This window comes from Rhodnius prolixus, unplaced genomic scaffold (assembly GCF_049639745.1).
Source record: "Rhodnius prolixus isolate KJV_2025 unplaced genomic scaffold, Rpr scaffold_13, whole genome shotgun sequence".
NCBI lineage: Eukaryota > Metazoa > Arthropoda > Insecta > Hemiptera > Reduviidae > Rhodnius > Rhodnius prolixus.
The window spans coordinates 12,068,894-12,091,860 of NW_027411583.1; the positions used below are offsets into that span (position 1 = coordinate 12,068,894).

At 31.4% G+C, this 22,967-nt stretch overlaps 1 protein-coding gene across 2 annotated transcripts in view; it reads right to left on the reverse strand.

The window, feature by feature from the left end:
* Positions 1 to 2,433: 2,433 nt before the first annotated feature.
* The window catches only part of Prp8 (pre-mRNA processing factor 8), a 39,563-nt gene continuing 19,029 nt past the window's right edge, over positions 2,434 to 22,967 (reverse strand). For both annotated transcript variants that reach the window (XM_074116259.1, XM_074116260.1), the window contains 16 exons: positions 10,993 to 11,162; positions 10,750 to 10,897; positions 10,062 to 10,190; positions 8,823 to 8,983; positions 8,536 to 8,727; positions 8,249 to 8,443; positions 7,423 to 7,594; positions 6,394 to 6,507; positions 5,983 to 6,156; positions 5,446 to 5,639; positions 5,127 to 5,342; positions 4,846 to 5,011; positions 3,785 to 3,988; positions 3,568 to 3,692; positions 3,205 to 3,359; positions 2,434 to 2,937 (listed from right to left, as the gene is read on the reverse strand). In XM_074116259.1, the coding sequence (XP_073972360.1) occupies positions 2,780 to 2,937; positions 3,205 to 3,359; positions 3,568 to 3,692; positions 3,785 to 3,988; positions 4,846 to 5,011; positions 5,127 to 5,342; positions 5,446 to 5,639; positions 5,983 to 6,156; positions 6,394 to 6,507; positions 7,423 to 7,594; positions 8,249 to 8,443; positions 8,536 to 8,727; positions 8,823 to 8,983; positions 10,062 to 10,190; positions 10,750 to 10,897; positions 10,993 to 11,162 (2,673 nt within the window). In that variant the 3' untranslated portion in view covers positions 2,434 to 2,779. The remainder of the gene's footprint in view (positions 2,938 to 3,204; positions 3,360 to 3,567; positions 3,693 to 3,784; positions 3,989 to 4,845; positions 5,012 to 5,126; positions 5,343 to 5,445; positions 5,640 to 5,982; positions 6,157 to 6,393; positions 6,508 to 7,422; positions 7,595 to 8,248; positions 8,444 to 8,535; positions 8,728 to 8,822; positions 8,984 to 10,061; positions 10,191 to 10,749; positions 10,898 to 10,992; positions 11,163 to 22,967) is intronic.

The window sequence follows — 22,967 nt, forward strand, 5'->3', positions numbered from 1 at the left end:
ACTCGGTTAAAAACAATAATTGTTTGCTTTGATGATGTATTGCGCTAATTAGTGAGAGATTGAAGAAGAAAAAAAAAAAAGATCAAATTGAAAACTGCCAAAGTTTTTTGTTTTATATATATATACTAGGAATTTCCCATTTAAAAAAATATATTTTTTTTTATACTTGACCTTAAAATAATATAAGTAAAAGTTGCTTTATTAATTATCTTAAGATAGAAGAACCAGAAAATAATAAAAATTTCTTAAAATAATTCCAAATAAATATATTCAATTTTCTGGAATATTTTGTAGCTAGCTCATTGTTCACAAGTCGAATTGTCCGGTGTTATCGATTTTTTGTATTCTTTTTGTATTTTCTTTTTCTATTTATGAATATACATTTTTGATTTCAAGCAAATCAAATAATAAAAAAAAATTTTGTTTTTATTTACAACATAACTTCTTGCTAGGATCGATGTATCGATCGATAGACCGATCATATTAAAATTCAGTTTTAAGTGGAATTAACCGTTTTAAGGTTATATGAAAAAGGTGGACAAGATTAACAGTTCTAAACTTTACTTTTCTTTTGCGAAGTGTACGTATGTTTTTGTTTTATACAAAAAATATGTAATAATACAACTTACTCGTCCTGAAATCTACACAACCTCGAAAAGTGATTTGCCAGCTTCTGAATCAGCCTATCCGTGACATATTTTCAGTATATGTAAGGAAATTTCTATCTTGAGACAATTGAAATCTACTTAGAAGTACAATTGGAAGATTTTGGTTTGGTTACATTAATCTAGGTAGTAAATGTATATTAATGAGGCAACAAATGAAATGGTCATTAAAGAGTTAAGTCGCCACGTTAGTGATATCTCTACCTTGAATAGAGGGCTTTACTTGTTAGGACGAGCAGAAGGCTGATTTCAAACCGCTCTAGTAATAGATCAGTTCGAAAATATACCTTATGTTGTAGCAAGATAGCATGTGATTATCAAAAAGAGTAGTATGTTTATATCCATTTTAACATGGGCTTAAAAAGTACATTAAGGAACTTTAAAGCCTCTTCCTACCTGTAAATTAAGACTTAAAATGAAGAAAGGTAGTTAAAAAGATTATACTTTTGTTTTATTCATCCTATTAAAAAAAGATGTTTAAAAGAAGATTCCATGTCTGTTCTTCGATTAAGCACGATGTTCAATTTGTGTAATCAATTGTTTTGATATCGACTTTACCTGTCCCGAAAGAAGTTGAACTTTAAAAAGGGGTTAAGTTCAATATTTTATAAAATATTTTTATTTTAATTTATTTTAAAATTAAATATTTATTTTAATACGGAAGAGGTTGTTTATTAGGTTAAATGTGAACTACTGATTGGCATCGTCAATCGATAATGAAGTAAAGCTCCAAATATTCGGATTTTCATACAAAAGTGTTCTATGCAAATTAATGGTAAGGATAGAAAATTAGCTATTTTAGTATATAACTTTGGGAGAACACCCATCCAATCGTAATGCCTCCGAGCATAAGTAGTTCAAAGCATATTCTAGAAGAAATCGATAAAGTGTCCTTTGTGCCAAATAGAAACTAGAGACCGACGAAGCGACCACATTCTCGACGTTACCACCCATGCAATCGTGATTCTCCAAGGGAGAGAGTGGTGAAAGTAGGTTAGTCTAAAGTTTAGGTAACGTGTTAAGGAGTGACGAGCGAAAGAGCGATATAACCCCCTCAATGAACAAACAAATTTGTTGAATATGTAGTTTGTAGAGGTTACAACAGTTCTAGCTAGTGGTCATTTTTTGAACTACAGTGTAAGCTGTTTAAGTAGCGCCCTTACACGGATTTTTTTTTTTTAACTATCTCACTTTTCGAGATTGTAATTATTTCTTTGCGATGTGATTATTTTTTAATTTTTCAACATTTATTGATAGCTTTTTTTATAAGCTAGACATTTAATTTTATTTTTGAATACGTAATAGTACGATGCATGTTCCAGAAGAGAGCGTTAAAAAAGTCCTTAAAGTAGATCTTGGTGCAAAATAGGTACTTTTAAGGTTAACCATCCTTTGTTACCCATCCACCTTATTTGAAGTGACTGACCTACCAGCTGTCCAATTTTTCCAAAGTATTGGCAACAATGAAAAAAAAAAAAAAAATCAGGGAAGGGATTAGCTATGAGGTTAGCATACTGGACTCCCACGCGGAGGTCCCGGGTTCGAATCCAGCAGCTGACCCTTAGATTTTCTCTTCCTAGGAGCTTCTTACAGCTCACTGTCCGGTGATGGACAGTGTTGTCTGTAACGAGAGAACACTGTCCGGAGGCCGGCAGTGCACTGGAAAAAGCTCCGGGCGCTAATGACCTCAGCTGTTGATGCGCCAAAAAAAAAAAAAAAAAAAAAAAAAAAAAAAAAAAAAAAAATCAGATGTAAAAACAAAATCAACTGGGAACAAATTTTTTTGTTTATTATTAATTTCTACAATAATAGTACATTAATGGTGAAGAAATAGCGAATCCCAGCAATATAAAAATCACAGTTTTAAAAGTAAAAATCAATATAAGATAATCAATCTCTCAAAACTTTTATCTATACATTATACTTTTTACCACTTTTACAAGACATTTTTTAATTTACCTTTTTTTTTTCTTTCTTTAACATAAAATTTCACTTTAAATACAAAAATCAATGAAAATTATATAAGCCAAAAATGTGTTTAAATATTTACAATATTCACAGACTGAAAATGGGGGAACAACGAAACACCGAAATTATGGATGGAAAACAAGTCTTTAGGCAAACAAATCTTCCCTGTCAGCACCTAAACTGGAGCCACCATCTTCCAGTGCGCTGAAATTCAAAAAATGAGCTGGTCGATGTACTTCATGATAGAATTCTTTTGGATTGCCCAACGTTAGTTCATATTTCATCTGTGGATCATGCCGTACACCTGGAAAATTAATGGAAAAAAAATTATAAAATGCTTCTTTTTTTATTTTTAAAATACAAAAAAACCTATAATAAAATAATGTGATAAGTCTCACTAAACCAGTCTAGTAAAACTTGATACACTCAAACTGAAACATCTCAACTCAACCCCAAAAATAAGAACAAAAATCAAATCAAAACTGGACTTAAAATGAGATAATAATTAGTAAAACCAATTCGATTAAAATAGTTACTGATAATTTAAAAAAAATAAACTAAATTAACTAACCCATAAAGTTATAATTCCATGATCCATGCGAAGGTACCATGAAAAATCCAAGGAATCGATCTGATAACAACATTTGCACTTTTTCATAATGTCCTGGTAGATAACCTTTTGGATTGTTACCTTTGTCAGTATTTTGACGACCCCATTCAAAACCACTAAACAGAAATTACAAAATCAGAAAAGTTCAATTTGCGTGTCTGGGTGAACTAGTTAATATAAGAAACATGTAAGGGAACAAAAAATAGTCGTTTAGTGGCACGAATCATGTCCAACCTTTGACATGGATAATTATTAATTGTCAGAGCATCTTAGCGTGATAGTTCGGATAATATAATAAAAAAAAAAAAAGCAAGAAGAACATACCTGGGTGTAAGCTTATAAGCAGTAAGCGAGCAAGATCCAGGAGTAAAACTGCATGTGATAATCACGGTCTTCTCTCCATCCCAGGCGCTGTTCTCTGCCATGATTTTGGCATGGGTGGTAATATCCTTTAAGGGACATTAACATTAATGAAACATAATAATAAAAATTCATTGTTTATGAATTGTTAAACATGTATAATAAAGTACAACACTCTTACCTGTGGACTAAGTTGAGGTAATTCATTTGGTTGAGTGTGTATCCAACCAAGCGGTTCCATATCCTTCAGGAATTGATGTTGTGGTAGAGTCTGCGGTAGATGTACTGTCTGATGGGTGCCCCATTGTGGCGGCATCACAATACACCTGATCTCCTTTACCTGAGGATTGTCAGCTGGACTTATTCCATACAGATATCCAGCGATCTGTTTCAATTCAGGAAAAAAAAAAAGTTAATGTGATTGCAATGCGGCAATGTTCTCCTTCTTTCTAAGAAGGGGTAACTTCCTACAGTCACTCAGTGTAAATGTAGCAAAGGAAAGAAACAAAAATGGAAAGCAAATTGCCCACACTAAGTTGATGAATCAAACTTATGATCAACTTTAAAAATAGCCAGAAACAGTAAAAAAAAAAGAGTCACGCTCTGTATAAAGACTACTTGCCGAGAAACGGCTTTAGTTTGTATAGGAAGTCTTTGTCTGGCTGGTAACCCGCTACGGCAAAAGACAATAGCAATTAATTCTCCACAAAGACTGATTGATACAAAACAAAAGCGAACTAGTTCGAAACGACAAGATTATATTGAACTTTATTGTGCAAAATTACCGTAAGGTCAAAACTGCAAAAGTTATTAAGAAACAAACTTGTAGGTTGTATTTGATCAATAGAATAGCTTTTACCTATGGCTCACAATTAATAAATAAATGAGCTCATTAAGAAATATCTAGTATAATTTTGGTGATAATCCAATAATTCGAAGTAACCCTACAACATATGGGGCTACAATAGGTTAGCAAAAGAAACACATATATTATAAATTGAAATGAATAAATAGGATGGTCAGGTTTAAAAATTAAATAAAATAATTAAATTTTATAAAATTATAAGTTTTAAAAAATGTCCTTAAAAAGTTTTAAAAATACGTGTCACACTTAACAGATGTAAGCGTGTTAAAACTCATTTGGAACCACCGCTAGCTTTTCCCTTACTGACAAGTTATATAAAAGCACGAAAAAAATGGGCAAAAGTAGTCCCCCGATTTGTGGTAAATAATAATACATACCTGAGCTCTCAGATCAGAGATTGTAACAAATTTCTTTAGCACATTCTTTGGCAGTATATAAGTATATCCAGCTTCTTTGATATCATCAGAAGATACGTAGATATAGTTAGTTCTTAGATGGAGATTAGTAGCGGAGATAGCTCTGACACGCCATTCTGTTTTCGAACTAAAGTAACATAGGAGATATTTTGGTAAAATAAACCACTGATTGAAGAAAATGGTAGAACTAAAAAAAAATGCTTCGAATAAATAAAATTATATAAATAAATAAAAGGTCTCACCTGAAAGTTTGTGATTCATAATTCGATGTAGTAGCTGTGATGATCTCGTCACCATGTTTGTTTACAGTTCTAGTAGTGGTGGCAGTCAGCTGTGACTGTTCTTTGGTCTGTTTCTCAATTTCTGCTATCTGTTGTCGTTGTGCCGAAGGTGCGGATATTTCCATACCGAGTATGATATCACGAATTTCAGATTGTGTCAATGAGGCAACGTTTACACTTTTTTTTAAAAAAAAAAAAAATATATATATTAATATTAATTTCAGTTGAAAATAGTCTTTTAAATATCCATAAAACAACGTAGTTTTTCGTTTTTACTCACTTATTTTTCTTGCCATAATCGGCGAGTATAAGATCCTTGAGTTGCACTTCCACTTTAATCCATTCATCGTCAGAGAGTGTTGGCCAGATGTGATGTGGTTCAGTGATGGTTGTCTTGTCTGGTTTCAACATCACTTTGGTACGTTCAGTGTTCACATGTAATGCTCTTAGTATCAATATTAACCGTGAAAATGCCTAAAAAAATAGAGTATTATTACACAGAGATAAAAAAAAGATATATCTAAAGTGAACCACTAAAAATTAACTTTCACTTATTTTTAAATGACTTTTTTTTTAAATATGTTTAATTAATTAATGTTATTAGGTTACGTGATACAAGGTAACCAGAAACACTGAACAATAAAGTAACAAAGAGACTCATAAGTCACACAGAACGTTGAAAGAAGTACTATCAATGAACAGGTTCATCGCCTCTTAAGGAAACAGCTGCTAAAATTTTTGCAAATATACCACGATCAAAATTTATAAAAAGTAAAACATCCAAAACTATAAAAAAAAATATTGCATCTTTACTTACAGTATATGATGATATGGTCTTTAACCAATCATCATACAAATTGAAGAGCACCATCTGAGGTTCTGTTGCTTTAAGAATTAGATCGCCAAATTTTTCTACTTTCAGACAAGCCTGGAACGGCAGCTGTAATTCTGAGCCTTTGATTACAATGTTGGGGAAATCCAAAAGATGCACCTAAACAAAAAATTAATTTATTAATTAGAGCCTGTCTGCAATAGCCTGTTAAACCTATCTAAAGAACGCTATCTAAACCATTTAAATTACTATTTTCTTTTTATTTCCTAACGTACACAAAGATACAAAATAAAATAAACATAAGATTCACACGAATCTCAATTATTTCAATTTTCAATTAAAACTTCTCTACTAACTTCAAATTTTTCATTAAATGTTATTTAGCTTGTTTCTAACCTCAAGTGGATCCAACATTCCTTTTCTAGTTACAATAATCTGTTTTGGTTGTTCTTCAACTGGCAGTGATCGAATCAAAGCGGCCACTTCTTCCGCTGTTTTCCATTTTGCCAACTGAAAATACCAGCAATTTAGACAGAGTAGACTTATTTTTCATAAGTTAAGTAGGTTAGGTAGGTAGAAGGTTATAGGTTAAGTAGGGTTTTCTGGTATTGCTACGGAGATAATCTTTTCTGGTTAGCAATGGCTTAGCGTAAGGAGACGCCCTGATAATAATAATAATAATAATAATAATAACAAGGATTTTCTCTTCCTAGGAGCTTCTTACAGCTCACTGTCCGGTGATGGACAGTGTTGTCTGTAACGAGAGAACACTGTCCGGAGGCCGGCAGTGCACTGGAAAAAGCTCCGGGCGCTAATAACCTCAGCTGTTGATGCGCCAAAAAAATAAAAATAATAATAATAATAATAACAATAACAATAATAAAGGGAAGGGATTAGCTATGAGGTTAGCATAGTGGACTCCCAAGCGGAGGTCCCGGGTTCGAATCCAGCAGCTGACCCTTAGATTTTCTCTTCCTAGGAGCTTCTTACAGCTCACTGTCCGGTGATGGACAGTATTGTCTGTAACGAGAGAACACTGTCCGGAGGCCGGCAGTGCACTGGAAAAAGCTCCGGGCGCTAATAACCTCAGCTGTTGATGCGCCAAAAAAATAAAAAATAATAATAATAATAATAATAATAACAATAACAATAATAAAGGGAAGGGATTAGCTATGAGGTTAGCATAGTGGACTCCCACGCGGAGGTCCCGGGTTCGAATCCAGCAGCTGACACTTAGATTTTCTCTTCCTAGGAGCTTCTTACAGCTTACTGTCCGGTGATGGACAGTGTTGTCTGTAACGAGAGAACACTGTCCGGAGGCCGGCAGTGCACTGGAAAAAGCTCCGGGCGCCAATAACCTTAGATGTTGACGCGCCTTAAATCATTAAAAAAAAATAATAATAACAATAACAAACAACAACTGACCTGACCAAGACGTTTCTGTCCAGCCCATACAGATGTATGAATAATCTTTAAAAATAGTTGCCCAGTTCTTGGATTAAATATAAATATGGCACCGTTGATTGGCTTAGTGGTTAGGTTGCCTTCAAAAGTTTTATGAATGGTAACACGATACACATTTGTGTCATCCACGAACCTATAATCAACAACAATAAGCATAGAAATGTTTAAAAAGAAAGTTAAATAAAATGAAAATAGATTATAGATGAAAATAAAATTGGTAATATTTCTTTCAGTTATTTTTTTTCTATCGTTATATCGAATTAGAGAGCAATATCTCTAATCAACAAACGACACCAGCGCTCATGTTAAAGCTGGTCATCAGACCCCTGCTTGAAATTCATCATTAGAAAATGTGGTTAGTGTGAATAATATCGTTGATATTTTCCAGCGATATGAACAATATTATCCGCGGTAGCATGGAAACTTTGACCACGTTTCTTTGCTGTAAGAGCACTGTGGTAAGGGAATTCTCAGCAGATTTTAAAATTTACAGTCTCGAATAAAAAGAAGAAAAAAAGAGTTGGTAATTTAATAGAACAAATGATTTATCAACTGGCAGATACTGTATTACGCAAATTATTGAGGCATTTTTCAGCTAGTTACTGATAGAAAGAGACGACTCCTCAATAGCAATTGAATAGTTTAAAAAGAACTTAGGCTTAACAAAATCAAATAGGTTGCACTGATTATGTAGACTATTTTTTGGTGATTTGATTATACAAACAAAAAATTTGACGTTGTAAGGCATAAAATAAGAGACACAGAGAGAAATTCCAGAGCATCTTACCAGATAATCTGATTGGAAAATAATTCGCCATAATTCTGTGAAGAAAGATAAGGCTCAGTCGGTTCAGAGCTGTATAACTGTAACGCTTTACGAATTCTTTCACGAAGCACATACAAAGCTGGATTTGCTTTCATAATTTTCGCCATTGCTTGTTGTACTAATGGTTTACAACCGGGGAACCAATTTCCGTAGGCACTGAAAATAGAAATGAAAAAAAGTTTAAAAGAGAAATTGAAAATTGAGTAAAAACAAAAAAAAAAAAATTATTTCAAGTATGAGATACTAACCTGTGCAAATTATAAGCCAAATCTACAGCAATCAAAACACCAGTCGGCGACGGATAAATGGACATATTGTCTGTAGTATAATCAAGGAACTTAGCACGGGCATATCTCTCAATATCATGGGAATCATAATCGCCCCAACGTAATTGCACATCTATCCAGTATTTCTGGGTTGTTGTTGTGTCCATAGTATCCCTGTTATTTTGACCATATTGAGAAAAAAATGTTAATATCACCCAAAAATAATGATCACTATTGACCCAGCAATTAAATACGAAATGATCACTCACTTAGAATCAGCCAACAATGATGGTCTGGAAACGTTCCATTTATATGCAGCAAATAATAGGATATCAGCACAACTGGAATTCATTTTGTAAGATTTCCTAGGATGTATCGTTTCTTTTTGTACTGTTTCTATTTCCAATGCGTCTAATTCTTGATCAAATACCTGGTAAAATATTCACATACATCATTACTGAAATAGCGGGGAGGATGGGGACATCGATCACCTCCTCTTCAGATGCAGTAGATATAATAGAAATAGAGACAAGTTCCTAAAGGAATTGGCAACACATGTACGATTTCCCTGTAGCGCTAAAAGTGTTTTAGCTATAATGAATCCGGATGCGCAACGAATTATTTACAAATTCATTAGAGAGAATAAAATAAAAATATAGGATGCAGCTAAACTCCATAGTTGCGATTTTAGTTCTTAATTACCCACACAAGTACTATCATAACTACACTACTAATTACACCACTCTAAGCTCACATCAAATAACGAAGTCACATTCAGAGACCATTGTGTTGTTCTAGGAAGGAATGTCAGTACGCAGCGCTCAAGATATCCTTATCTCATGGAAGCCACGACGCAGAATGTAGTAGAAGAGTGGCTGGCATGACGAAGAAAGAAGGGAAAGAGGCTGCGCTATTCCTCAAATTGAATATTGGAAAAGATAGGGCTGGTTTTTTTCCACCAACATATTGGTAAATTAAGGCATTGGAAGCCAACTGTAATTGTTCATACCAATATGTTGGTTTTTTCCAGCCCTCATATAAAGTAATTGGTTAATGTGCAAACAAGACCACTATAACAATAAATAAATAAATAAATTACTGAAATTTCTAACAAAAATTATATCCTGGACTTTAAATCTGAGGGAGAAAAATACCTTTCTTAGAGAATGGATTTTTGTATGAGATCAACAAGAATTTCCAGACTTGCAGATGAGTGTGACACATGCCCAGAAAGGAGAGATAATAAAAAGAAATTGAACAGAAGCATATTTACGAAAAGACTAAGGTAGATAGATTTGCAGATGATCCATCAGTTGTAGCGTACTTGGTTACTTTCAATTTAACTTTTTTTTCAGGATTCAGACAGGTAATGATGGAAATGAGTAAAAGAAACGGGAAAGAAAAAAGGAAGATAGGGATAGGAGAAAGATTATTTTTTAAATAATTTTTATTTAAGAAAATGCAATAGAAAAAAAAAAAGAATTAAGTAAAAATTAAATTGAAATTACCTGACATAAATCCATAACAATGGATTCATGAACCTTTTGCCACAAATGGGCCCTGAAGATCTGAATCAAAGAGATCTTCAAAGTTGGAATCTTACCGTGCATGAAGATACCAGTTAAATCGAGTTGCACCTGTTATGATGAGAAAAGAAAATATTTATAATTGGCACATTTTATCAGGTTAATTTTATCCATGTTAACACAGTTAGGAAAGGTAAATTGATTTTTAAGAATGTATTGAGCCTTAGTTAATAAAGATTAGATAATATAGCTTATATTTCTTAAATCTCTATAGTTCATCATTAATATATTCTCTTACAGTTAGTTTTTCGAGCCTGAAGAAAATTAGATTTGTTGATCGATCAATATATCGACAAACATCGATCTCCCCACGGCCACACCTATCTTAAACCAAGAAGGTGGTGTTTTGACAAAAAAAAAAAAAAGAAAAAACTTTTAGATCCAATATCAATGATTCCATCCTCCATAAAATATTTGTTTACTTTCATTTATACCTATTCAAATCCGATAGTTAGGTGGCAAAGTAGCCAATAATTGATTGGAAATCAAATTTCCCTGATTTAATTGAAATTGCAGCCATTTATAGCGTTCATTAGTAAATCAACCGCTACCAATATCACAACAAATACTGCACCCATCTTTACAGTAAGCTAAAATAGCTTCTACTCACCTGGAAACCAACGTAGACATTCGCCCTGTTTATTGTTGGCGACCACCACAAAGTAAACCTTCTGTTTGGTATTTGATTCAAACCGGATCTCTGAGCATTGGTCAACTTTTTATATTTCATAGACTCCTCAAATCCAGAAGCTTTTTCCCTTTAAATGGAAAATTAAGATTTATAGCGCTTCAAAAACAAACCAAAAATATTTTCTTAAAAAAAAAAAAAAAAAAACGCATCAGACAAACTTACCAGAAAAGACCTTCCCACGTTGGAAAGTAGGTTCCTTTAAACAGTGTATGTTCCAGGATACCTTCAACTCCACCTAACGCTTGAATCATATCCGTTCTATAATTATTTAAATTCCATAATTTACCATCATGACGTTGATGTGTCCACCAGAAAGGATTCTGTTTTAATACCTATAACATTTTAAAATAAAACATGTTAAAAAATAGAGGATTCACCAGAGTTGGACACTGATTAAAAAAAAAATTAAATTCTAAATTTAATTGATTAAATTTTTTAATTGATTGAATTTATTTTTAATTTTAATCAGAATTTAATCGACGAATTTAATCGTTAATCAAACTAAAAAAATTATGATTAAATCTGAGAATTAAATTGAACTTTAATATTAATCACCAAATTAGGTCAATTTCAATCGTTGATCAAACTAATTTAATCAACCACTTTTATGGCTTTTCAACCAATGGTTCGAACCACGTTTTGGCAAGGCCCTTTTTCTGAGCGTCTTCAATAAATACTTTTCGGTTAATTTTTGTAGACTTGGACTTCTTCATGAGTCTCAAGACCAGTGATTCTTAACCTTTTCATAGACGCGGAACACAATTATATGTATATATTTTTCTCGCGGAATACTAACATTAAATAATTTGAAATTCGGTATTTAGCAAGAACTTAAAATTAAAAAAAAAAGAACAATTTTTTGTTTTCCTATCTTTCTTAAGTTTCTAAATTTCAATACATTTAAAATTGAAATTTCGCGGAACACTGGACCATATTCGCGGAACACCGGTTAAGAACCACTGCTTTATATCTTCTAAAATTATAGATCAGTGCACAAAATAACTATAGTTTATAATTGAGAAAAACAAAGTGTATAAAAGAACAAAATTCCATACCAATACGTGGTTCACAGTAGGAGAAGATATAAAGGGTTGAAAATTTTTTGGGTCATGAAATTCTGTAAAATTGTGGCGTTCTATATCTCCCACTGTGAACCACGTATTGGTATGGAATTTTGTTCTCTTGTACACTTTGTTTTTTTCAATTATAAACTATAGTTATTTTGTGCACACATCTATAATTTTAGAAGATATAAAGGGTTGAAAATTTTTTGGGTCATGAAATTCTGTAAAATTGTGGCCGTTCTATATCTCCCACTATGAACCACGTATTGGTATGGAATTTTGTTCTTTTATACACTTTGTTTTTCTCAATTATAAACTATAGTTATTTTGTGTACAGATCTATAATTTTAGAAGATATAAAGGGTTGAAAATTTTTTGGGTCATGAAATTCTGTAAAATTATGGCCGTTTTATATCTTCCAATGTGAACCACGTATTCGTATGAAATTTTGTTCTCTTGTACATTTTGTTTTTCTCAATTATAAACTATAGTTATTTTGTGCACAGATCTAAAAAGGTAGAAGATATAAAGGGTTGAAAATTTTTTGGGTCATGAAATTCTGTAAAATTATGGCCGTTTTATATCTTCCAATGCGAACCACGTATTCGTATGAAATTTTGTTCTCTTGTACACTTTGTTTTTCTCAATTATAAACTATGGTTATTTTGTGCACAGATCTAAACAGGTAGAAGATATAAAGGGTTGAAAATTTTTTGGGTCATGAGATTCTGTAAAATTATGGCCTTTCTATATCTCCCACTGTGAACCACGTATTGATATGGAATTTTGTTCTTTTATACACTTTGTTTTTCTCAATTATAAACTATAGTTATTTTGTGCACAGATCTATAATTTTAGAAAATATAAAGGGTTGAAAATTTTTTGGGTCATGAAATTCTGTAAAATTGTGGCCGCTCTATATCTCCCACTGTGAACCACGTATTGGTATGGAATTTTCTTCTCTTGTACACTTTGTTTTTCTCAATTATAAACTATAGTTATTTTGTGCACACATCTATAATTTTAGAAGATATAAAGGGTTGAAAATTTTTTGGGTCATGAAATTCTGTAAAATTGTGGCCGTTCTATATCTCCCACTGTGAACCACGTATTGGTATGGAATTTTGTTCTTTTATACACTTTGTTTTTCTCAATTATAAACTATAGTTATTTTGTGCACAGATCTATAATTTTAGAAGATATAAAGGGTTGAAAATTTTTTGGGTCATGAAATTCTGTAAAATTGTGACCGTTCTATATCTCCCACTGTGAACCACGTATTGGTATGGAATTTTGTTCTTTTATACACTTTGTTTTTCTCAATTATAAACTATAGTTATTTTCTGCACCGATCTATAATTTTAGAAGATATAAAGGTTGAAAAATTTTTGGGTCATGAAATTCTGTAAAATTGTGACCGTTCTATATCTCCCACTGTGAACCACGTATTGGTATGGAATTTTGTTCTTTTATACACTTTGTTTTTCTCAAATATAAACTATAGTTATTTTGTGCACACATCTATAATTTTAGAAGATATAAAGGGTTGAAAATTTTTTGGGTCATGAAATTCTGTAAAATTGTGGCCGTTCTATATCTCCCACTGTGAACCACGTATTGGTATGGAATTTTGTTCTTTTATACACTTTGTTTTTCTCAATTATAAACTATAGTTATTTTGTGCACAGATCTATAATTTTAGAAGATATAAAGGGTTGAAAATTTTTTGAGTCATGAAATTCTGTAAAATTGAGGCCGTTCTATATCTCCCACTGTGAACCACGTATTGGTATGGAATTTTGTTCTCTTGTACACTTTGTTTTTTTTCAAGTATAAACTATAGTTATTTTGTGCACAGATCTATAATTTTAGAAGATATAAAGGGTTGAAAATTTTTTGGGTCATGAAATTCTGTAAAATTGTGGCCGTTCTATATCTCCCACTGTGAACCACGTATTGGTATGGAATTTTGTTCTTTTATACACTTTGTTTTTCTCAATTATAAACTATAGTTATTTTGTGCACAGATCTATAATTTTAGAAGATATAAAGGGTTGAAAATTTTTTGGTTCATGAAATTCTGTAAAATTGTGGCCGTTCTATATCTCCCACTGTGAAGCACGTATTGGTATGGAATTTTCTTCTCTTGTACACTTTGTTTTTCTCAATTATAAACTATAGTTATTTTGTGCACAGATCTATAATTTTAGAAGATATAAAGGGTTGAAAATTTTTGGGTCATGAAATTCTGTAAAATTGTGGCCGTTGTATATCTCCCACTGTGAACCACGTATTGGTATGGAATTTTGTTTTTTTATACACTTTGTTTTTCTCAATTATGAACTATAGTTATTTTGTGCACAGATCTATAATTTTAGAACATATAAAGGGTTGAAAATTTTTTGGGTCATGAAATTCTGTAAAATTATGGCCGTTCTATATCTCCCACTGTGAACCACGTATTGGTATAGAAGTTTGTTCTTTTATACACTTTGTTTTTCTCAATTATAAACTATAGTTATTTTGTGCACAGATCTATGATTTTAGAAGATATAAAGGGTTCAAAATTTTTTGGGTCATGAAATTCTGTAAAATTATGACCGTTCTATATCTCCCACTGTGAACCACGTATTGGTATGGAATTTTGTTCTTTTATACACTTTGTTTTTCTCAATTATAAACTATAGTTATTTTGTGCACACATCTATAATTTTAGAAGATATAAAGGGTTGAAAATTTTTTGGGTCATGAAATTCTGTAAAATTGTGGCCGTTCTATATCTCCCACTGTGAACCACGTACTGGTATGGAATTTTGTTCTTTTATACACTTTGTTTTTCTCAATTATAAACTATAGTTATTTTGTGCACAGATCTATAATTTTAGTTGATATAAAGGGTTGAAAATTTTTTGGGTCATGAAATTCTGTAAAATTGTGGCCGTTCTATATCTCCCACTGTGAACCACGTATGGGTATGGAATTTTGTTCTTTTATACACTTTGTTTTTCTCAATTATAAACTATAGTTATTTTGTGCACAGATCTATAATTTTAGAAGATATAAAGGGTTGAAAATTTTTTGGGTCATGAAATTCTGTAAAATTGTGGCCGTTCTATATCTCCCACTGTGAACCACGTACTGGTATGGAATTTTGTTCTTTTATACACTTTGTTTTTCTCAATTATAAACTATAGTTATTTTGTGCACACATCTAAAATTTTAGAAGATATAAAGGGTTGAAAATTTTTTGGGTCATGCAATTCTGTAAAATTGTGGCCGTTCTATATCTCCCACTGTGAACCACGTATTGGTATGGAATTTTGTTCTTTTATACACTTTGTTTTTCTCAATTATAAACTATAGTTATTTTGTGCACAGATCTATAATTTTAGAAAATATAAAGGGTTGAAAATTTTTTGGGTCATGAAATTCTGTAAAATTGTGGCGTTCTATATCTCCCACTGTGAACCACGTATTGGTATGGAATTTTGTTCTCTTGTACACTTTGTTTTTTTCAATTATAAACTATAGTTATTTTGTGCACAGATCTATAATTTTAGAAGATATAAAGGGTTGAAAATTTTTTGGGTCATGAAATTCTGTAAAATTGTGGCCGTTCTATATCTCCCACTGTGAACCACGTATTGGTATGGAATTTTGTTCTTTTATACACTTTGTTTTTCTCAATTATAAACTATAGTTATTTTTTGCACAGATCTATAATTTTAGAACATATAAAGGGTTGAAAATTTTTTGGGTCATGAAATTCTGTAAAATTATGGCCGTTCTATATCTCCCACTGTGAACCACGTATTGGTATGGAATTTTGTTCTCTTGTACACTTTGTTTTTTTTCAAGTATAAACTATAGTTATTTTGTGCACAGATCTATAATTTTAGAAGATATAAAGGGTTGAAAATTTTTTGGGTCATGAAATTCTGTAAAATTGTGGCCGTTCTATATCTCCCACTGTGAACCACGTATTGGTATGGAATTTTGTTCTTTTATACACTTTGTTTTTCTCAATTATAAACTATAGTTATTTTGTGCACAGATCTATAATTTTAGAAGATATAAAGGGTTGAAAATTTTTTGGTTCATGAAATTCTGTAAAATTGTGGCCGTTCTATATCTCCCACTGTGAAGCACGTATTGGTATGGAATTTTCTTCTCTTGTACACTTTGTTTTTCTCAATTATAAACTATAGTTATTTTGTGCACAGATCTATAATTTTAGAAGATATAAAGGGTTGAAAATTTTTGGGTCATGAAATTCTGTAAAATTGTGGCCGTTGTATATCTCCCACTGTGAACCACGTATTGGTATGGAATTTTGTTTTTTTATACACTTTGTTTTTCTCAATTATGAACTATAGTTATTTTGTGCACAGATCTATAATTTTAGAACATATAAAGGGTTGAAAATTTTTTGGGTCATGAAATTCTGTAAAATTATGGCCGTTCTATATCTCCCACTGTGAACCACGTATTGGTATAGAAGTTTGTTCTTTTATACACTTTGTTTTTCTCAATTATAAACTATAGTTATTTTGTGCACAGATCTATGATTTTAGAAGATATAAAGGGTTCAAAATTTTTTGGGTCATGAAATTCTGTAAAATTATGACCGTTCTATATCTCCCACTGTGAACCACGTATTGGTATGGAATTTTGTTCTTTTATACACTTTGTTTTTCTCAATTATAAACTATAGTTATTTTGTGCACACATCTATAATTTTAGAAGATATAAAGGGTTGAAAATTTTTTGGGTCATGAAATTCTGTAAAATTGTGGCCGTTCTATATCTCCCACTGTGAACCACGTACTGGTATGGAATTTTGTTCTTTTATACACTTTGTTTTTCTCAATTATAAACTATAGTTATTTTGTGCACAGATCTATAATTTTAGTTGATATAAAGGGTTGAAAATTTTTTGGGTCATGAAATTCTGTAAAATTGTGGCCGTTCTATATCTCCCACTGTGAACCACGTATGGGTATGGAATTTTGTTCTTTTATACACTTTGTTTTTCTCAATTATAAACTATAGTTATTTTGTGCACAGATCTATAATTTTAGAAGATATAAAGGGTTGAAAATTTTTTGGGTAATGAAATTCTGTAAAATTGTGGCCGTTCTATATCTCCCACTGTGAACCACGTACTGGTATGGAATTTTGTTCTTTTATACACTTTGTTTTTCTCAATTATAAACTATAGTTATTTTGTGCACACATCTAAAATTTTAGAAGATATAAAGGGTTGAAAATTTTTTGGGTCATGCAATTCTGTAAAATTGTGGCCGTTCTATATCTCCCACTGTGAACCACGTATTGGTATGGAATTTTGTTCTTTTATACACTTTGTTTTTCTCAATTATAAACTATAGTTATTTTGTGCACAGATCTATAATTTTAGAAAATATAAAGGGTTGAAAATTTTTTGGGTCATGAAATTCTGTAAAATTGTGGCGTTCTATATCTCCCACTGTGAACCACGTATTGGTATGGAATTTTGTTCTCTTGTACACTTTGTTTTTTTCAATTATAAACTATAGTTATTTTGTGCACAGATCTATAATTTTAGAAGATATAAAGGGTTGAAAATTTTTTGGGTCATGAAATTCTGTAAAATTGTGGCCGTTCTATATCTCCCACTGTGAACCACGTATTGGTATGGAATTTTGTTCTTTTATACACTTTGTTTTTCTCAATTATAAACTATAGTTATTTTTTGCACAGATCTATAATTTTAGAACATATAAAGGGTTGAAAATTTTTTGGGTCATGAAATTCTGTAAAATTATGGCCGTTCTATATCTCCCACTGTGAACCACGTATTGGTATGGAAGTTTGTTCTTTTATACACTTTGTTTTTCTCAATTATAAACTATAGTTATTTTGTACACAGATCTATAATTTTAGAAAATATAAAGGGTTGAAAATTTTTTGGGTCATGAAATTCTGTAAAATTGTGGCGTTCTATATCTCCCACTGTGAACCACGTATTGGTATGGAATTTTGTTCTCTTGTACACTTTGTTTTTTTCAATTATAAACTATAGTTATTTTGTGCACAGATCTATAATTTTGGAAGATATAAAGGGTTGAAAATTTTTTGGGTCATGAAATTCTGTAAAATTGTAGCCGTTCTATATCTCCCACTGTGAACCACGTATTGGTATGGAATTTTCTTCTCTTGTACACTTTGTTTTTCTCAATTATAAACTATAGTTATTTTGTGCACCGATCTATAATTTTAGAAGATATAAAGGGTTGAAATTTTTTGGGTCATGAAATTCTGTAAAATTGTGGCCGTTCTATATCTCCCACTGTGAACCACGTATTGGTATGGAATTTTGTTCTTTTATACACTTTGTTGTTCTCAATTATAAACTATAGTTATTTTGTGCACACATCTATAATTTTAGAAGATATAAAGGGTTAAAAATTTTTTGGGTCATGAAATTCTGTAAAATTGTGGCCGTTCTATATCTCCCACTGTGAACCACGTATTGGTATGGAATTTTGTTCTTTTATACACTTTGTTTTTCTCAATTATAAACTATAGTTATTTTGTGCACACATCTATAATTTTAGAAGATATAAAGGGTTGAAAATTTTTTGGGTCATGAAATTCTGTAAAATTGTGGCCGTTCTATATCTCCCACTGTGAACCACGTATTGGTATGGAATTTTGTTCTTTTATACACTTTGTTTTTCTCAATGATAAACTATAGTTATTTTGTGCACAGATCTATAATTTTAGAAGATATAAAGGGTTGAAAATTTTTTGGGTCATGAAATTCTGTAAAATTGTGGCCGTTCTATATCACCCACTGTGAACCACGTATTGGTATGGAATTTTGTTCTTTTATACACTTTGTTTTTCTCAATTATAAACTATAGTTATTTTGTGCACAGATCTATAATTTTAGAAGATATAAAGGGTTGAAAATTTTTTGGTTCATGAAATTCTGTAAAATTGTGGCCTTTCTATATCTCCCACTGTGAAGCACGTATTGGTATGGAATTTTCTTCTCTTGTACACTTTGTTTTTCTCAATTATAAACTATAGTTATTTTGTGCACAGATCTATAATTTTAGAAGATATAAAGGGTTGAAAATTTTTGGGTCATGAAATTCTGTAAAATTGTGGCCGTTCTATATCTCCCACTGTGAACCACGTATTGGTATGGAATTTTGTTTTTTTATACACTTTGTTTTTCTCAATTATGAACTATAGTTATTTTGTGCACAGATCTATAATTTTAGTTGATATAAAGGGTTGAAAATTTTTTGGGACATGAAATTCTGTAAAATTGTGGCCGTTCTATATCTCCCACTGTGAACCACGTATGGGTATGGAATTTTGTTCTTTTATACACTTTGTTTTTCTCAATTATAAACTATAGTTATTTTGTGCACAGATCTATAATTTTAGAAGATATGAAGGGTTGAAAATTTTTTGGGTCATGAAATTCTGTAAAATAGTGGCCGTTCTATATCTCCCACTGTGAACCACGTACTGGTATGGAATTTTGTTCTTTTATACACTTTGTTTTTCTCAATTATAAACTATAGTTATTTTGTGCACACATCTAAAATTTTAGAAGATATAAAGGGTTGAAAATTTTTTGGGTCATGAAATTCTGTAAAATTGTGGCCGTTCTATATCTCCCACTGTGAACCACGTATTGGTATGGAAATTTGTTCTTTTATACACTTTGTTGTTCTCAATTATAAACTATAGTTATTTTGTGCACAGATCTATAATTTTAGAAGATATAAAGGGTTGAAAATTTTTTGGGTCATGAAATTCTGTAAAATTGTGGCCGTTCTATATCTCCCACTGTGAACCACGTATTGGTATGGAATTTTGTTCTTTTATACACTTTGTTGTTCTCAATTATAAACTATAATTATTTTGTGCACAGATCTATAATTTTAGTTGATATAAAGGGTTGAAAATGTTTTGGGTCATGAAATTCTGTAAAATTGTGGCCGTTCTATATCTCCCACTGTGAACCACGTATTGGTATGGAATTTTGTTCTTTTATACACTTTGTTGTTCTCAATTATAAACTATAGTTATTTTGTGCACAGATATATAATTTTAGTTGATATAAAGGGTTGAAAATGTTTTGGGTCATGAAATTCTGTAAAATTGTGGCCGTTCTATATCTCCCACTGTGAACCACGTATGGGTATGGAATTTTGTTCTTTTATACACTTTGTTTTTCTCAATTATAAACTATAGTTATTTTGTGCACAGATCTATAATTTTAGAAGATATAAAGGGTTGAAAATTTTTTGGGTCATGAAATTCTGTAAAATTGTGGCCCTTCTATATCTCCCACTGTGAACCACGTATTGGTATGGAATTTTGTTCTTTTATACACTTTGTTTTCCTCAATTATAAACTATAGTTATTTTGTGCACAGATCTATAATTTTAGAAAATATAAAGGGTTGAAAATTTTTTGGGTCATGAAATTCTGTAAAATTGTGGCGTTCTATATCTCCTACTGTGAACCACGTATTGGTATGCAATTTTGTTCTCTTGTACACTTTGTTTTTTTCAATTATAAACTATAGTTATTTTGTGCACAGATCTATAATTTTAGAAGATATAAAGGGTTCAAAATTTTTTGGGTCATGAAATTCTGTAAAATTGTGGCCGTTCTATATCTCCCGCTGTGAAACACGTATTGGTATGGAATTTTCTTCTCTTGTACACTTTGTTTTTCTCAATTATAAACTATAGTTATTTTGTGCACAGATCTATAATTTTAGAAGATATAAAGGGTTGAAAATTGTTTGGGTCATGAAAAACTGTAAAATTGTGGCCGTTCTATATCTCCCAATGTGAACCACGTATTGGTATGGAATTTTGTTCTTTTATACACTTTGTTGTTCTCAATTATAAACTATAGTTATTTTGTGCACAGATCTATAATTTTAGAAGATATAAAAGGTTGAAAATTTTTTGGGTCATGAAATTCTGTAATTTTGTGGCCGTTCTATATCTCCCACTGTGAACCACGCATTGGTATGGAATTTTCTTCTCAAGTACACTTTGTTTTTCTCAATTATAAACTATAGTTATTTTGTGCACAGATCTATAATTTTAGAAGATATTAAGGGTTGAAAATTTTTTGGGTCATGAAATTCTGTAAAATTGTGGCCGTTCTATATCTCCCACTGTGAACCACGTATTGGTATGGAATTTTGTTCTTTTATACACTTTGTTTTTCTCAATTATAAACTATAGTTATTTTGTGCACAGATCTATAATTTTAGAACATATAAAGGGTTGAAAATTTTTTGGGTCATGAAATTCTGTAAAATTGTGGCCGTTCTATATCTCCCACTGTGAACCACGTATTAGTATGGAAATTTGTTCTTTTATACACTTTGTTGTTCTCAATTATAAACTATAGTTATTTTGTGCACAGATCTATAATTTTAGAAGATATAAAGGGTTGAAAATTTTTTGGGTCATGAAATTCTGTAAAATTGTGGCCGTTCTATATCTCCCACTGTGAACCACGTATTGGTATGGAATTTTGTTCTTTTATACACTTTGTTGTTCTCAATTATAAACTATAATTATTTTGTGCACAGATCTATAATTTTAGTTGATATAAAGGGTTGAAAATGTTTTGGGTCATGAAATTCTGTAAAATTGTGGCCGTTCTATATCTCCCACTGTGAACCACGTATGGGTATGGAATTTTGTTCTTTTATACACTTTGTTTTTCTCAATTATAAACTATAGTTATTTTGTGCACAGATCTATAATTTTAGAAGATATAAAGGGTTGAAAATTTTTTGGGTCATAAAATTCTGTAAAATTGTGGCCCTTCTATATCTCCCACTGTGAACCACGTATTGGTATGGAATTTTGTTCTTTTATACACTTTGTTTTCCTCAATTATAAACTATAGTTATTTTGTGCACAGATCTATAATTTTAGAAAATATAAAGGGTTGAAAATTTTTTGGGTCATGAAATTCTGTAAAATTGTGGCGTTCTATATCTCCTACTGTGAACCACGTATTGGTATGCAATTTTGTTCTCTTGTACACTTTGTTTTTTTCAATTATAAACTATAGTTATTTTGTGCACAGATCTATAATTTTAGAAGATATAAAGGGTTCAAAATTTTTTGGGTCATGAAATTCTGTAAAATTGTGGCCGTTCTATATCTCCCACTGTGAAACACGTATTGGTATGGAATTTTCTTCTCTTGTACACTTTGTTTTTCTCAATTATAAACTATAGTTATTTTGTGCACAGATCTATAATTTTAGAAGATATAAAGGGTTGAAAATTGTTTGGGTCATGAAATCCTGTAAAATTGTGGCCGTTCTATATCTCCCACTGTGAACCACGTATTGGTATGGAATTTTGTTCTTTTATACACTTTGTTGTTCTCAATTATAAACTATAGTTATTTTGTGCACAGATCTATAATTTTAGAAGATATAAAAGGTTGAAAATTTTTTGGGTCATGAAATTCTGTAATTTTGTGGCCGTTCTATATCTCCCACTGTGAACCACGCATTGGTATGGAATTTTCTTCTCAAGTACACTTTGTTTTTCTCAATTATAAACTATAGTTATTTTGTGCACAGATCTATAATTTTAGAAGATATTAAGGGTTGAAAATTTTTTGGGTCATGAAATTCTGTAAAATTGAGGCCGTTCTATATCTCCCACTGTGAACCACGTATTGGTATGGAATTTTGTTCTCTTGTACACTTTGTTTTTTTCAAGTATAAACTATAGTTATTTTGTGCACAGATCTATAATTTTAGAAGATATAAAGGGTTGAAAATTTTTTGGGTCATGAAATTCTGTAAAATTGTGGCCGTTCTATATCTCCCACTGTGAACCACGTATTGGTATGGAATTTTGTTCTTTTATACACTTTGTTTTTCTCATTATAAACTATAGTTATTTTGTGCACACATCTATAATTTTAGAAGATATAAAGGGTTGAAAATTTTTTGGGTCATGAAATTCTGTAAAATTGTGGCGTTCTATATCTCCACCTGTGAACCACGTAT